Source organism: Meles meles, chromosome 6 (assembly GCF_922984935.1).
Source record: "Meles meles chromosome 6, mMelMel3.1 paternal haplotype, whole genome shotgun sequence".
Taxonomy (NCBI): Eukaryota; Metazoa; Chordata; class Mammalia; order Carnivora; family Mustelidae; genus Meles; species Meles meles.
In genome coordinates, this window is record NC_060071.1 from 26,423,649 (window position 1) to 26,439,424 (window position 15,776).

The window sequence follows — 15,776 nt, forward strand, 5'->3', positions numbered from 1 at the left end:
ATGATAAAATGTGTTTATAGGGCTCATCCTAGGGAGAGGCATGTTGTGTGAGCCACTCTCTGGAAGGTCACTATTTACCCAGGTGTTGGGAATTGAGTATTTCGGAAAACATGGCACCTTTCAATGCAGTAGAAGAGGTAATCGATCCAAGGCACACTAGCTAGTGTCCTGGGAAATTTTAATCCACCTGGGCAGCTCTTTGCCCCACAATTCATTGTTACTCTGACCAATGGCTCACATAAGATGAGAGCCAGAGTCAATTTCATGAGTAACAAATAGTTCACTCATTGTTCAGTTTTGCTTACATAAAAATGGCCAGAAATACAGACTTGTTTTCAGGTGGAGCATTAAGTAAGAATTATGAGATGGTTCATAATTTCAAGCCAGAAGATTCAAAGTTAGACATGTTCTCTTTAATCAAACACATCATCGTGGGACTAACACCAGTGGGGTTATCTACTAGATGCTGAAAATGAACACCTACAGCTGCAATGTGCCTATTCCCTTAAAACCAGTCCCAAACGTGTGTGGCATCTTGTCTGAGATAGCTCCTAGGTGAAAATGTTAATTTCAAAGCTGCACAGGGGAAAAGTGCCTTTAATCTGAATGACTGAATATGTCAAAAATTCTGGATGCTGGCATTAAAAACACATGATACTGCAGACGTACATGTAATCTTCAAACCTAACAGGAATATTATCATGACATACTTTCTACTTCATTTATGATTCAGGGGGAAATGAATGTCTCATGGTATAGACAGTGAAACCCCTCTACAGTCCTGGGGTCGGTGAACAAGAACACTTGTTTTAAAGATTACTCATGACTTATCAGTCTTTCTCTGTAGGGATTTATGTAGTAGGGCTCTTGAGTTGTCTCAAGTATATCTGAATATGGGTAATAACCAACTGTCAGAGCAAGATTCTTCTGTACATTTGAGTCCCTGTGAAGCATTTTGGAAAGACAGGACTACATAGAAAATTAACTTTTTATTATGTTCAGTTGTTGAGAAAGAAATATCATTATATCCCAAATTCAACTTTTCTCTCCTTACTCAAGATGTCTGGACGTAGGTAAAAGCCATCTCACATTAGTGTCAGAGGTCTGGGTTCAGAATTCATCAATACGGCTCGCTCACTGGCTCCAGTAACTACTATGGAGTAATGAGAGGTCATTGTAACAGAACAGAGAACCAAATTCAACTCTCTTCTGTCAGCACAGAGTTCTGCTTCTCAATATTTCTCACAACTTTTAAAAATGGAGAAGCTATAAAATAATTTTATTAGAAGAAAAGTAATTTTCTTCTGAAATGGAGTAAAGCAAACACATACCCAAGAATCTTAAAAAGTTTTTTCTTTTTTACAGAATATACGTATGTATTTGTGTGTGTCTGTGTGTGTATGTATGTGTGTAGTTACAAACACTATTTATAGAATAGCTATTATGTTAACTTCATCGCAGTGTCTACAAAGTTGTGGATCCCAATCTTGGTGCCAAATGCATATAAAAAGCTCAAAAGCTATTATGACTATACCATGCAAATTTATATCCAGAAAACCTTGGTAAGTAGACTGCAGCTCTTCTGAGCCCCATGGGGTCTCTGCCTTTGATAGTTGGGTACCTCAACTATGCATCAAAAAATGTTTTGAATCATTTTTCTCCCAGAAAGAATTAATGTCACAGTTCTGAAAAGTATAAATTGTACACTTAAATCGGTCACTGACAGATTTGTCCATGTTCATTTGCATTTTGGGGTCCCTCTTCTGATGTGGAGCTCACTCCTTGAATCACTGGATACAGAAAAATATACCTGAAGTATTGAAAGGGATAAGGTATTCACAAACGTCTTTTTTTTCTTTAACATGTTAACAATGATAAGGCCACTTACAAGGTTTTTCCCAATCTCTTTAACTTTTAGGATCCCTCATTGTTACCCATGGAAAAAATAAAAAAAAAAATGTCAGAGAAAAGCCCAAGACCAAGAAATCACTGGCTAATCTCCAGATAAAAATTAAAAGCAGAGAGGAGCAGGTGGAAGAAGATGTTGAAGAAAGCTCGGAATGAAGGAGGGGAAAGGGTATAAAACTGGGCATTGCTTCTAGCATGAGATGTTTTGTGGGTTATATTTTACCTGACATTGGGTCTTGAACTGTGACAGACTCCCACAAATTAAAGGTTGTCATGGCCGCCAAAGAAAAATCAAGTAGTGGTCAGCTTACGGTGATAGCCCACACCACGTGCATACTCAGGGAAGGTGGTGCCTCTATCTACCCAGAGAAAACTGGTGCCAGCTAATAGAGTACTGGACGAGATTTTGGTCATTGGTTTAGGACAGAACAAAGAGGGTGAGGCATATGTGGCATGTTGGGATAAAGTATTAATTTAGCAGTTCTTTCCTGAATATTTGCTTTTTTTTTTCTCCAAATGCTTAACTTCACTGTGACATCTGTTTGCACAACTGTAGTCATTTCAGTTTATGGAGGCCTGTGATAGAAATATTGTTTACAAAAAATATATCATCTTTTTTTTTTCTTTAGAAAGATCTCATCTAAATAGTAAGTTAAGGTTGCGTCTATGAAACCGGTGCACCTTGTCTTGTTTCTACGAGCTTTAAAAAGTCCAAATACTGATGAGGCTGTGGATCAGAAGGAACCAAAAGTGACTGTGTTTGTTGTCAGGTTGCTCTCCTTTGCCTCAAGAGAATGGTCATGGGTCACTGGGTGATGCGTGGTGTGTACTGGTCATGTTCCTGCAGCATCCTAGTTAGACTAGGAGTAGTTCGATGTGCTTATGAAATATGTCAGATACAGAAATAAAGGTATGAAGATGTTTCGTGGTTTCTGAAATTGAACAGTAGAAGTGTTTTAAGCTTCAATCTTAATTCTAGGTAACAGAAGTAGTTACATCACGTAAAGGAAAATATGACATTGCATGCTGCCATGATAGCAAGCATTAAGAAAGGAAATTTTGGTAAATATACATATATATGCATATTATGCAAATATATTTTCTATTAACATACAATGTTATAAGAGTGATTGATAACGTAAAGACAAGGGGGAAAATCATCCTAGATGGTTTTACCTTAGAGTAACAAATAACCTGAGACGTCTATGCTTTCTGTTAGATATCAGGCCTAGAAATCCATATGAGATGTGGAGCACATTTTCAGTGATTGAAATGTCAACTAAACATTGCCAAAACATGCCACTGTGTTCCTGCATGACAGGTAAGCTGGATCCACTCCAAGTAAACAAAAGAATACACTGTACATCAGAGTACTTACAATAAGAGCCATCCATTCCCGATGGGTTTTCAAAAGATGGGCATTCAGACATCAGCTTGGGATCTATCTGTGTTTAAGACAACAGGTGAGCACACACCCGTGGCTCACTTCATCCATTAAACCAGTACAGAAAAAGTATGCCCAATGAAAGTAAACCCCATCACCAAAAAAGCTGAAAAGCCTTCACTTAGTAAACAGAAAGGATATGAAGTATGTGACTCATTTTAACCTAGCAATATCACTGTATGAGTTTTCGAAGTTAACTAAGAGTTTCTTTCTGATTTTTAAACTAAAACATCTAACTTATGATAATAAAAGACACATTTTGGGATGATATTGTGTTTCACGCCCTCATTCTCAAGGCATAATATTTAGACGATGCTTGTCCCTTTCAATTAAAAAAGAAAAAACTATGACTTTCTTTAATATGCATCCTGTGTTAAATTGTCCATAGCTGCAAAATGTATATATGTATGTATTTGTTCGGCATACACATGGGTACTCGTACCCGTGTGTATAAACATAAACACATACATCCTCATATACACGTGTATTTTATATATATGCTGAGAAAGTTCACATATATATACAATTGCGTATGTATATATGTGTGTCTCTGTGTGTGTGTGTCTGTGTGTGTGTACAGGTATAAAAACTTGACAGGCAGAGTAATATTTCACTCAGTGTTAAATGAAGTCTTTGAAAAATCAAGTACAGTCACTCAGTTAACATAGTACAGCCAGTAAACTAAGTTGAAAAGAGAAAAAGTGAATGGAAACACAATCCTGGACCATCTGTCTATGGCATTCACATCGGTTAGATCAGGGATTTTAATTTTGAGCTGTGAAGACCTCCTCCGTAGATGGGTCTTCTTGTGCGGGATGCTTCTGTCCCCCATGTGTCGCCCATGCCCTTCCCTAGGCATGCTCTGTTTCCTGTACTGGATTCCTGAGTTGTCAAAGGGTCTTGCTGAATTCCTGGTATCACCAACACCGCCCGTGACCTCATTCATTTCATTGTGAACCTCCAGCGATGTCAACAGAATACTTCCATGAGCATCCACCTAATTGAAGAAAATACACATCGTTAGACAGCTAGCATGCCAGTAAATCTAATTCTCATATACAAACCCAGCAAGACTTATACCATGCAATCATGTCACATACATTATGAGAAATTGCACATCTGTCAAACCCAGCACCGTTTTTATGGAAAACGTCATTTTGAAGGCTTAACTACAGTTTAGAGATTTTATTTCCTTGATTTAAAAATTCTCACATAGGAGATTAGATTAAATAAAGGGGGCTTTTAAAATTGAAATTTCCTATTATGGATACAAATTCTTACTGAAGGCAAAACATACAAATTCTTTTTAAGATGTTAAGTTAGGTGTCTTCACCATTTTTCATAACCGGACACTGGATGGAAACTATACTTTCTCAATCTTCTTTAGAAGTCAGCTTATCCCCTTTTCTGACTATACAAAAATACTCACATCACTGTGGAGAAACAAGCAAATATTCCTGTGATGAATGGACACTCCTGATGACTTTGATGGGGGTAGATAGAGACTCCTTCCCAAGTATGATCTCCTTGCCCAATCCTGGTCCTGGCAGGAGGCCTCTTTTTAAGAGTTATATTTATGATAGATTAAAACACCCCCCCTCCTGCTCACATTGGAGCCAAACTTAAACACTTTATTCTGTGCCAAATAAAGCTTCAGACTTTTCATGATGATGTCAATGGTCCATTTGTTTATTTGTTGGTCTGCCGTGAAATTTCCACAGAGCATACCTGAGGCTAGGGGTCCTCAATGGGATCCTTTCTAAAGGGTCTGTAATCCTCTCTCTGAGCAATGCCAATCTGTCTCAGGGGCACGTGGCCCATTCCATAGTCCCCTCAGTCTCAAAGCTCTCCAGCATGCTTCATGTTCCTCCCGCTGTCTTCACTCCTTTGCTAGAGGGCCATCTTCCTTGTTCTATCTCTGTCTGTGTAAGCCCTACCCTTTCTTCTAGAACTAGATTATGTGCCTTTAGTTTCTTCCATGGAACTTTCACAAAATTAATTATTGTGTGGAGGAATAATTTATCAGTACATATTAATTTGCACATTCCCATCTTCTGTATACTTTTTAGTTTCATTAAAGGCATTGTGCTAGATATGAAGGAGGTGAGGTATGGAGAGACGATTCCCAGCTAAGAAGAGGCAGGTGCCTGTGCAGACTTCCAGGCAGTACCAAGACCACAGGTGGGGTGACTTCCAGACACCAAGTAGCCCAGACACAGGAAGGGCTGCAGACCTCTGGGGGCCACTCAGGCTCAGGCACAAAGGCACCAACACTGATTCCGAGATGTCTAACACATGATTTGGAGTACCATCAATTATACTTGGGAAAGGAGAGGTGTGGTCATCAGGATGTCACCTCTTACTCCCCAGATCTGTGAGTATGTTCTTTATGTGCAAAAGGGACACTGTAAACATATTTAACCTTATAAAACCTTACAATAGGGAGATTAGACTGTATTATTCATATGGGCCTAATCTAATCACAGGAACCCTCAAAAGTATAGGGTATTCTCCAGCTGGGAGCATGAGAGAAAGAGAGATGTGGCAGAAGGTGAGAGCAGAGGGATTTGCAGTGAGAAACAATGGATTCTGTATTGAAAGAGGGCACTGCAGATAAAGTGTAGGAAGAAAGGGGGCAGCCTCCAGGAGCAAAGACTTGCTCCTGGCTGATGGCCAGGAGGCAGCAGGGGTCTCAGTCCTACAATCAGAAAAAAATGTGGTCAACAACCTGAATCAGTCTGGAGACAGATCTATCCCCAGAGCCTCTGGAAGGGAACACAACCTGATGTCAGCGTCCTGAGACTCTCATCAGAGAGCCCAGCTAAGCCCCACTGCACTGGACTTCTGACCAACAGAACTGGGTGCTTTTAAAAATGGCTACGTTTGTGGTAATCTGCTGTGATAGCAATCAAAACTACCACAGGAGAAGAGAGAAGATTTCAGAGAAGAAATGCATTTGAGTTGGGCCTCAAAGAATGAGTAGACATTTTCTAGCAAAAGGCAGAAAAAAAAACATCACAAGCAAAGGCCTGAAAAATGACAGATGTTTTGAGAAAGGCAAACTAGCTGAGTGGGACTTTGGAGAGAATGGGTCCTGGCACATGCTAAGCTCACAGTTGATGGGATGGTCGTCATTCTTATCACTGTCATTACCACCTTCCTGACATGTTATAATAAGAAAATACTCCCCCTGATGAACAGGAATGCACATTAGAGTCAAGCCAGTAGGGGTTTCTGCATTGCATCAAAGAATTTCAACTTTACATTCCAGGTAGTAAAAAGCAACAGTGATTTCTGTGGAAAAGTGGAAAAGTGACATTCTTCTGAAGTACAACAGAAACTGCAGAGTAGAGATGCATCTGAGAGGAGGGAGTAAGGAGAGGGACCCCTGTTGGAGTGCACTGCACTCCTTCTGCTTCCTTTAGCACAGTGTAAAGGAGAAATGCCAAGAGGCTGTGAGCAAGGCTCCCCTCCCATCACTGCAGCAAATCCCAGCACTCTCAGCATGTGCTGTGTCCACATAGCAGTGGTGCTCCACAACCACCACTCTCTTCTGTCTCTTCTCAGGGGTGGAGAGAGAGTTGCCTGCCGTCCTGCTCCCACTTGGCCTTTTGGCCTTTCCTGAGCTCTCTGCAGAAACACTCATATCACCCATGCAGGGTGCAAGGGGGTGGGGTAGCAGCAGCAGGCACACAAGAGCCTGGGCTGTACTGGGTTCTTCTCCATGGTCCTGCCTCTCAACTGTAGGGCCAGTAGCGCCATAGTGGGGAGGGGCCCTGAAGACCTATGGTCTCCTTAGAATGGAGGACAGCCAGCCTGAGGGTGCTGGGAAATGCAAATGGACCAAGAAAACACCCAGATAATGAGGAGAAGACACTTTATGGAGACCCATTCTTGGGGGTAGGGACAGAGCATTGATAGTTCTGTCAGAAGCATTAGAGTTCTGCTTTTTGCTTTTCTTTTTTAATCCAGTAGAGGAAAAAAATTCAAATGGGGCTTGTATCTCAAAAGTACCAGGAATGTTAGACCTTTGTAAGAATTTGGAATATGTGTTCCATGTCTGTTCTTTTTGTTATCTTGCCCTGAAATGGTTAGTAAAACCCTTACCAAAAAAGAAAAAAAAAGTCATTGAAACCTCCAGTGGTTTGGGAGATAGTCCCTCACTGTAAGAAGAGGCTGTGGAAGGAGAAGTCTGAGACAACACATTAAGCTGTGGCTGAAAGGGAGGGGCAACAAAGGAAAAGCCAGCAAAGGAATGGGCACAAGACAAGCATGTCCTCAGTGCAAGTAGTCACTCTCCCTAAGAAAGCGGCGATTTGAACCTGCTTTGAAAGGTATGGGTAGCTAGCTGCTAAGACAGCAGAGAGGAGAGGGCTATGGGGTCAGCTGAACTGGCCTTTACACAAAGGAAAATTAAAACCAGTGTTCTAGAGGAGAGAAGCCTCTTAGTAGTCTCTTCTCTCTCTTCAGCTTTATGCCACACAGGAGAGAACAGGATGGTGAACGAGCTGTCCCACTCACTCGGACATCTTTTCCTTGAGAGAGAGTCAATCAGTGTATTTTAGTACTGCAATGAGTAGGTGTGATACCCTACAAAATATGTTTCTGAATTATGACAAGAAATATATTAACTTATCACTTATGGAGATTTTACAAACTGAGATCACTTATCAAATTGACCTTATTTAACTGACCAATATTTTAAATAGACTTTTTAAAATAGTAAGCTGATACATTTAAAGCAAAATTTATCTAAAGTTGAGTCAGAAAATAACCAAAGGTGGAAGATGCTTGCTTGTTTTTTTTAAGTTGTCATGTGAAATTTATACTTTCCAATAATAATAAATGATTTCCTATATATTAATTTGAACCTCAGGGGACTGAAATTATTTTACTAAAGGTAGAAAAAAAAAGAAAACACCAATTAAGTCTAAAAAACGTTCTCTCCATTTTATGTAATATTTTAAATACAACAAAACCATGAGACAAAAAGCCCAGTAGTCCACTTAGGAAGGTGGATACCTCACTGGAGACATGCACACGAGAGGTCTAGACTCTTGGGATTTTTCATGTAAAAAACTACTATATATCTTCTTCGTACCATGCCCTGTGTGAGGTGAGAGACCCTAACAGGTGAATAAGAAAAGATCCTTACACTTAAGGGGTCTAACAGGTGAGAGTTTCAAGGAATCAACAAGCATATTTAAAAAAAAAAACCTGCATAATGAAACATAAACACATTTTTAAATACAGGCCAGCAATACAATCTCTTTTTTTAGTTATAAACAATGCCACATGAAAAGCTCCCTTTATCAAAATCTAGGAGATTATAATGACCTTGTAGAACGAAATACTAAATGAGGAGAAGTCTCTTTTTAAAGGGAGAGGAATATTTTATGAGAGACTAATTCTGATCAATGTCAATGGTTCTAATGATTTAGCTTCAACTGGCTTTAAAAAGTTGTGTTTGAAAACTGTCCCTTCTCTTCCCATTAGAAAAGTGAAAAAAACACAGCACATCAACAGAACATGGTTTTTCTGATGATGAATACCATGGACTCATTCAGCATTATGAGTCCATGATGGCTCATTCATGGACACACATTCCATGACCATGTATCATACCTGAGCCACGGTGTGCACATTCTGGTAGATGCCAAGAATCACATGCTGTTTAGCAGAGAGAGCATGGTGGCTGTGTGAAATGTAACATGCCATTTCCTAAGTGCAGAGCTTGTGCTGTGGAAGTTGGGAGAACAGAGACAAAACCAACTACTTGAAGAAGGGAGTGATAGAGGCAGAATGGACAAGGCATGACAGGGCATGTCATGGAGAAGAGCATTTGGCTGAGGTCTTGAAGGAGGGGAATCTAGGGATGAAGAAGAAAGGGATTCTGGAAAGAGAGAATCCAAGGCAAAGAGATGATAATGTACACAGTGGTTTTGGGAAGCACACAGGAAGAACGGAGAAAACACAAGAAGTAAGGTCAACTGAATGCTGAGTTGGTTTTTCAAGACTTAATGACAAATTTGTTTGAATCAATATCCTGTCTTCTCAAGTCCCTTATGGCTGTGCTGTGCATTTGGAAAGGACTTCGTGAGGGCAGAGATCTAAGTGTGCGCCCTTGACTCTAGTGAAGGAAACCCACCTTGAGAGAAGCCAAACCGGTCCCTTATGGCTGTGCTGTGCATTTGGGAAAGGATTTCGTGAGGGCAGAGATCTAAGTGTGCGCCCTTGACTCTAGTGAAGGAAACCTACCTTGAGAGAAGCCAAACCCAATATCATTAATAATTGACAGAAGCAGAGTGCTCTTGGGTGCTTTGGACATTTATGGCTACCTTTGCAGCTGTTTCGGGGCACAGCTTGTGTGAGGTAGGTCTCAAGCACCAACACTATTTTCCACAATTTCTACTTCAGAGTGGAAACAAAACAATAATCTTAAAAGAAACTTGAACATATATTGGATAATAAGAGCTTAGTGTAAATTAGTTTGGATGCTTTTGACTTATAGTTTTACATTTACATAGTTTTCATTTAAAAGTGAAGCAATGTGTAGAAAATTTCCAACAACATTATGAGAAGATTTTTTTTCCCAAGGGAATTAAAGGAGTTATTAAAATGTGTTAAATCTTAGAAACTAAACATTTTAAACAAATATGTCCCCAAAAGATGCTAATCTTTTTCTATCAGCTAAAATTGAAATCTGAAAACAGATGGAAGTGGTGTTGGTGAAACACAAGACTGAAATGCCCTGTAGAGGATGACAGATGATGACTTGCATCTTTTAAATACTTTAAATATTAAATATGAATACTTCATATTTTGAAGAGTCTGTCTCATATCTCCTATAATTAGAATTAATGAGTTTAATATAGTTTTTCTTCCTGTTCTATAACCTGGGCAGGCACAAACATGCTAAGGTAGGAAACATCTCATGCAGAATATACCACAAAGGGGTTTTCATTTTTTTTCTAGAATCTCTCACCAGATTAGCACTTTACTGATACTCATTCTCTAGTTGATCTTATTTTTTAGTAAGAGTAATGATGTCAAGTCTGCAGCTCTGATACGTTGGAAGGAATTATGACTTTCTGACACTTCATGAAATTCCAATACCAATTGGTCAACTTGAAAAATATCAAAGGCTAGTAACCATAATACTTGCATCACAATCAAAAACTAATTCTTGAATATAGAAACAATTCAGGAAATCAAAAAGGTTATGCACAAATGAATTAAGGGCATGATTTACATTGCACTACTCGTCTGAGGAGAAACTAAGTGAATATGAGAATATTTGAGCATTCATGAATCAAACACTAAGTTAAAATTGTGTACAGCCACTGAATGTAAGGAAAATCTACCTTACCTTTACAGTAAGGTCAATACCACCATCATCCCAAAGATAGTCATTGGTGGCACAGATCCCTCTTGGTGGCCTGTGGAGCCCCCAAGGGTACACCCTGACATCCCTTATGGGACAGGAAATATGACCTCAGAAAGAAAATGGCAGTGCAAATCCCTGTGGTCAGTCTAGTGTCCTCTTTCAGTCCAAGGACAGGTGTAGCCCTCTGAGGGCCAGGGCTCCCATCTATAACACAGATGGACTTCCCTGAGCCTGTTGATGGCCACTCTAACAAACAACCCTGAAAGATATCACTGAAAGTGAATGAATGAATAATCATAATTACAAATTCTTGAAGGTGTTGGCCAGGTGCATAGTGCCATTTATATTTTGCATGAAGTTTGTGATTCTTTTCTCACTTTCCCTTAGCTCATCCACATCATATGATATAAGCTTTTGGGGGGATTCACTTCCATCTGAAAATTATCATTAAAGTCTTAGATGTGGGTCAGCAGTAATTTTTAATCCTTATTTTTAAGAATATCAAATATGCATTTAAAACTATTATCTATAATTTGTATATCAACTTCAGACCTTAGCAGCTGATCTACAGTTATAGATTTTTCAAATATGAACATATAAAGGCTTTAACAAAGCTGCTGGGAAAACACAGAAACAAATTTTTAGGAAAACAATAAAAATGGCCTTGGGAATAAAATATAATTTTTCTCTCATCTGACTTACCATACAATATCTGATGTAAAATATTTTTCACATTCTGCTACTTTTCTCTGTGCATGTTAGAAGTGTTTCTGTGTTTTGCTTTAAATTTTAAGCTTCACACTCAAGGTACCACAATAATTTGTCTGTCTAAACCATCTCATTTAGAAGAAAGGAAACAAATTTATAATCTGTTTAAATTATGAGGGAATTTGGAAAACAGCATTGTATGTGTATGTGTGTCTGTATATCGGTGTGATGGAAACAATAATGATGTGATGAATTCCAGTTTCCTTGGAAACAGCATGACCAAAGCATATTGTGTATTCATAGTAGGATGCAGACTTATTTAGCAACATAACAGTGTGCTACTAAGTATATTTTCCAGTAAGAAGTTCAGGATAATTTTGCCTGTGGAAGCCTGATTTTTCTCACAGATCCTGGGTTTCTCTGACCAACTCTATTTATGTTTTGCTGAAAGGATGGGAGCCATTTACATTTACTTAACTGCCTGCATTCATTCATGAGTGCTTGTGAACCTATTCTGGGCCACCAGTGGTCTACGGACACAGCGAATGCTCTAAAGGAGCTTCTGCATTCCTCTAAGGAACAGACCCATGACGTGCACTAAGAGCATGGGAAAAAGCAAGGAAAGACCACAGGCTTGAGAAATGAGTAAGTTTAGCAAGAAGAATTAAGTAATAAAGACATGTAGGAGCAACTGCAGCATGTACACAGGGAGAAATACATTTTTGATAACTTGATGGGGTGCAAGAGGTAAAATGATAAAGAAAAAATTACATAGAAACTGTAACATGCTTTCATTAAAGTACTGTTTATATACTCCAATGGCATATTGTTTTTATTTAAAAAATTAAATGACATGAAATTGCAAAACTACTTTGTAACCAGAAGGATGTAAGAATGCTAGGCTTGAGGGGTGAACATAATTTATGGTCTGTTTTGGAGTGTACAGCCCAAGGGCTTCCTAAAACAATGCACCATCCTTGGCTACTGTTATCTGACTGTGCCAGGCTCTGACTTTTGTGAACACACCTGCCAAGAGCCCTTGAACAGAGCACTGCTCCTCCCTCGCACTAAGGACCTTTGACTAGGGGACTATGCCAGATAGTGGGTGGATGAGAGAAGGGTCTGCCCTCTCAAAAAGAACAGTGGCATGCTGGACAGTAACATTTGTAATTTTATCACTAAAAGAATATTGCAACATTTTGGAAACATGTTTTTGCCTGTCAAGTTCAGAGCCAACATCCCACATGGTATTCACATGTTCTGTTCTTTTCAGAGGAAACTGGAAGCTTGTGGCTTCTCCAGCTTCTGCACTAATTTTGGTTTTATCTAAAACTTGGTGACTTTCAGGAGGCCACAATGCAGGTTATGAACAAAAGCCCACACATCTCCCACTTAAAGATCAGGTAAGTAACTGTGGTGACTGATGAGTGGTAGGAGGCAGGGTGGGTCTGTGAAAGGTATGAGGGTGAGTGGTCAGGCTGGTGGAGGGCCTACCCGGTTGCTTTCACTCTTGGAACGGTCATTCTTTGCCTTGGCCGTCTTTTCTGCAAGCTTCTTCTGCCTTTGTGGGCCTCTTCCAAAGAAAATGTAGTTGACAAAGGCATACTCCAGAAGGGCCAGAAACACAAAGACAAAGCAGCCCATGAGGTACATGTCAATGGCTTTGACGTAGGGGATTTTGGGCAATGTCTCCCGAAGGTGTGTGTTGATAGTTGTCATCGTCAGCACGGTCGTGATCCCTACAAAAGAACAGAAGGGTGAGAGACTGCAGCTTTGCAGCTCCATTCCTCACGTTTAACTTTTGTATTTTCTCAAACAGCTCTAAAGAGTTGGAGATAGTAGACTACATATTATTAGGTGATCAGAAGGCAATGGAGCCTGAAACATGTATGGGCAGCAGGTCACAGCTCAGGTCAGGAAGCTGACATCTCTGCTCCCTGGTGGGGCACCACTCCATGGCACCTGGCTCAGAGAGAGGATGGAGAAAATGGAGGAGAATGTGCTTTTTAAGAAAGTTGGAAGAAATGAAAATGATCCCAGAAATTAATATAAAACACAGTGTGTCTGGATGAGAAGCTTCCAAGAATGAATCTATGAAAACTCAAAGAAGAGGGTCATCTATGGCCATTAGTGAGGGCTCAGTGAGCCTGCTCATCAAAAGAAAACAATTCTTACCACAGTGCTTTATGAAAGAGGGGAATGAGGCAATGATTTTTAAAATTGAGAGCGAGCATGATTCAGTCCTGAGCTCAAAAAGAAAGGAGAATTTCAGGAAAGCTACCAAGGACAGATGATCTCACAGAGTCCTTTCCCTCCTCAACTAAGAGTCTATATAAGCTTCTCAGAATATGCATGATGAAGTTAAGGGCTAACAATTTTATTCAAACTATAGAATCTTGACATACTCTGGGGGAATAGACTAGATCCCTCCCCCAACTTTTTAAAAATGTCATAATGTTGAGTTCTCTAGATAGTAGTATATGAATGCTTTCTGTTTCCATAACAGAGCTAAGTCCAGTCTCTAAAAACATGTAAGGACCATATTTTGCAATTATACCATAGCAATGGACTTTTTTTTTTCCAATAGAAATATTCCATATTGGATAATTTGAAGCCACAGAGAGGAGGGGACATGGCAGTGACATGACTAGAGTTTGATGAACTGAGTGAAGTCACATATGCAGGAAAGATATGGATTGTTCACTTCTTGGTGGGATAGTAAATATTACAACTGACTTGCTCTCTCTTAAAATATTAAGAAGTTTCAAGGAAGCAAGACCACTAGAAAGGGTCATCTCTTTTCTATCTGTTCAACTGGTGCACTGAATGCAATTATCCCTGTGTCTCTAGGACCCAGTGGAGAGAAACACTTCCTCCTCATTGCTATGTCATGTCTTCCCTCAAAAAGGAGACTTCTGAAAGTGAGAGCTTTAGCCATGGTCCCTCAGCCCCAGCAACCTGAAAAATATGATGTCACTGAGGCCAGGGGACAGTGCCGGACAGAGAGGTCAGTGTTCCCAAGATATAGGGCAGAGCTCAGACCACCTCTACATATGATCCCACCAAAGGCACTTTTATAAGCCCTCAGATCCCACCCAACTCTCCAGTGAGGGTTTGTATTTATAAAGCGTCTTAGTTTGATGCCCTCCAGATTCCCATCCCATCATTGGAGGTAAGCATCCTTAGACTGTGTCTCACAGAGAGAACCTCCAGACCACAGATCTCTACTTGCTCAGACCATCTGGAGGGCAAGGAATAAAGCCCAGTCTTCTGTCACTAGCACATGCTTTCCTTCCACCCACATCTAAACTGCTATGAAAAGTAGAGGAAGGAATTGAGGCACCGAGAAACTATTTTTGTGTGTACTGCAAACCATGAGAGCTTATGGAATATATGGAAATAGAATATGTCAGAATATTTTAAGGTTCCCCTTTAAAGTCACACTCATGTGCACCTGGGGACTTCTAAAATTTGAAAAATGGCAATGGGATGATTACAGTTTACAAATAAATGTGAAACCATGCAAACTCTCCAAAATTAGATGTTTTCACCATTATCCAAAAATTTTGTAATTTTTCTGTCACAACTTTTTTCCCTTCCAAACATATTTGGAAAACATGAATGCTTTGGTTCTCTCCAGTTGGCTCTTGTGACTCTCTAGTTGACTATTTTGAGTGGACATGCATGACACAGGCCTCAGTGGGTGTCCTGGGAAATGGGCTGAAAGAACACAGGGATAAGAAGAGCCACCACATGTCCCTGGCACTCAGCCTGGGAAAAGCAGCCCTGAGGAAAATGACAGCAACCTGGCTTAGGCACCTAAGCTCAGTCTCGAGGAGTCTCTTAATAGTATGGTTTTGGGATGAGTGCTCTGTTTGGGCTCACATTAGCTCTTAGTTTAAAAGGCCAGTGAATTTATTAATTCTTTGTATCATTTTGCTTCCTATCTAGATACTGTGGGTGGTGGTGGACAATAATGATTCATAGACTTGGATGGTTCAGTCACAGGGCCCAGGCCAAAAGCTTAGCTTCCCAGCAACATGGCCTGAGACTTGATGGGTCCACACCATTGTCTACAGCTGTTGAGAAGTTTAAATGTGATGCCTGAAAACCACTGGTGAAATGTTAACAAATGGTAACTTTCATTGTTAATGCTAATAACAACAAATAATGGTATTTATTATCATTACAGAAAAAGAAATTATTCAAGAGTGTCTGGTTTTCTGGCAAGAGACCCACAGCCACAACTTTGCTTTGAACTTCTGCCCTCTAAGGGGACCTAGCCAACTGCAGTACAGATGACTGAATGGTGCTTTCCATGTTCTTTGT

At 40.0% G+C, this 15,776-nt stretch overlaps 1 protein-coding gene across 2 annotated transcripts in view; it reads right to left on the reverse strand.

Moving 5' to 3' along the window:
- Window positions 1-976: 976 nt before the first annotated feature.
- GABRB3 (gamma-aminobutyric acid type A receptor subunit beta3) overlaps window positions 977-15,776 on the reverse strand; it is a 230,409-nt gene continuing 215,609 nt past the window's right edge. For both annotated transcript variants that reach the window (XM_046007017.1, XM_046007016.1), the window contains exons 8-9: window positions 12,942-13,186; window positions 977-4,349 (exon numbers count right to left, since the gene is read on the reverse strand). In XM_046007017.1, coding sequence (XP_045862973.1) covers window positions 4,008-4,349; window positions 12,942-13,186 — 587 coding nt within the window. In that variant the 3' untranslated portion in view covers window positions 977-4,007. The remainder of the gene's footprint in view (window positions 4,350-12,941; window positions 13,187-15,776) is intronic.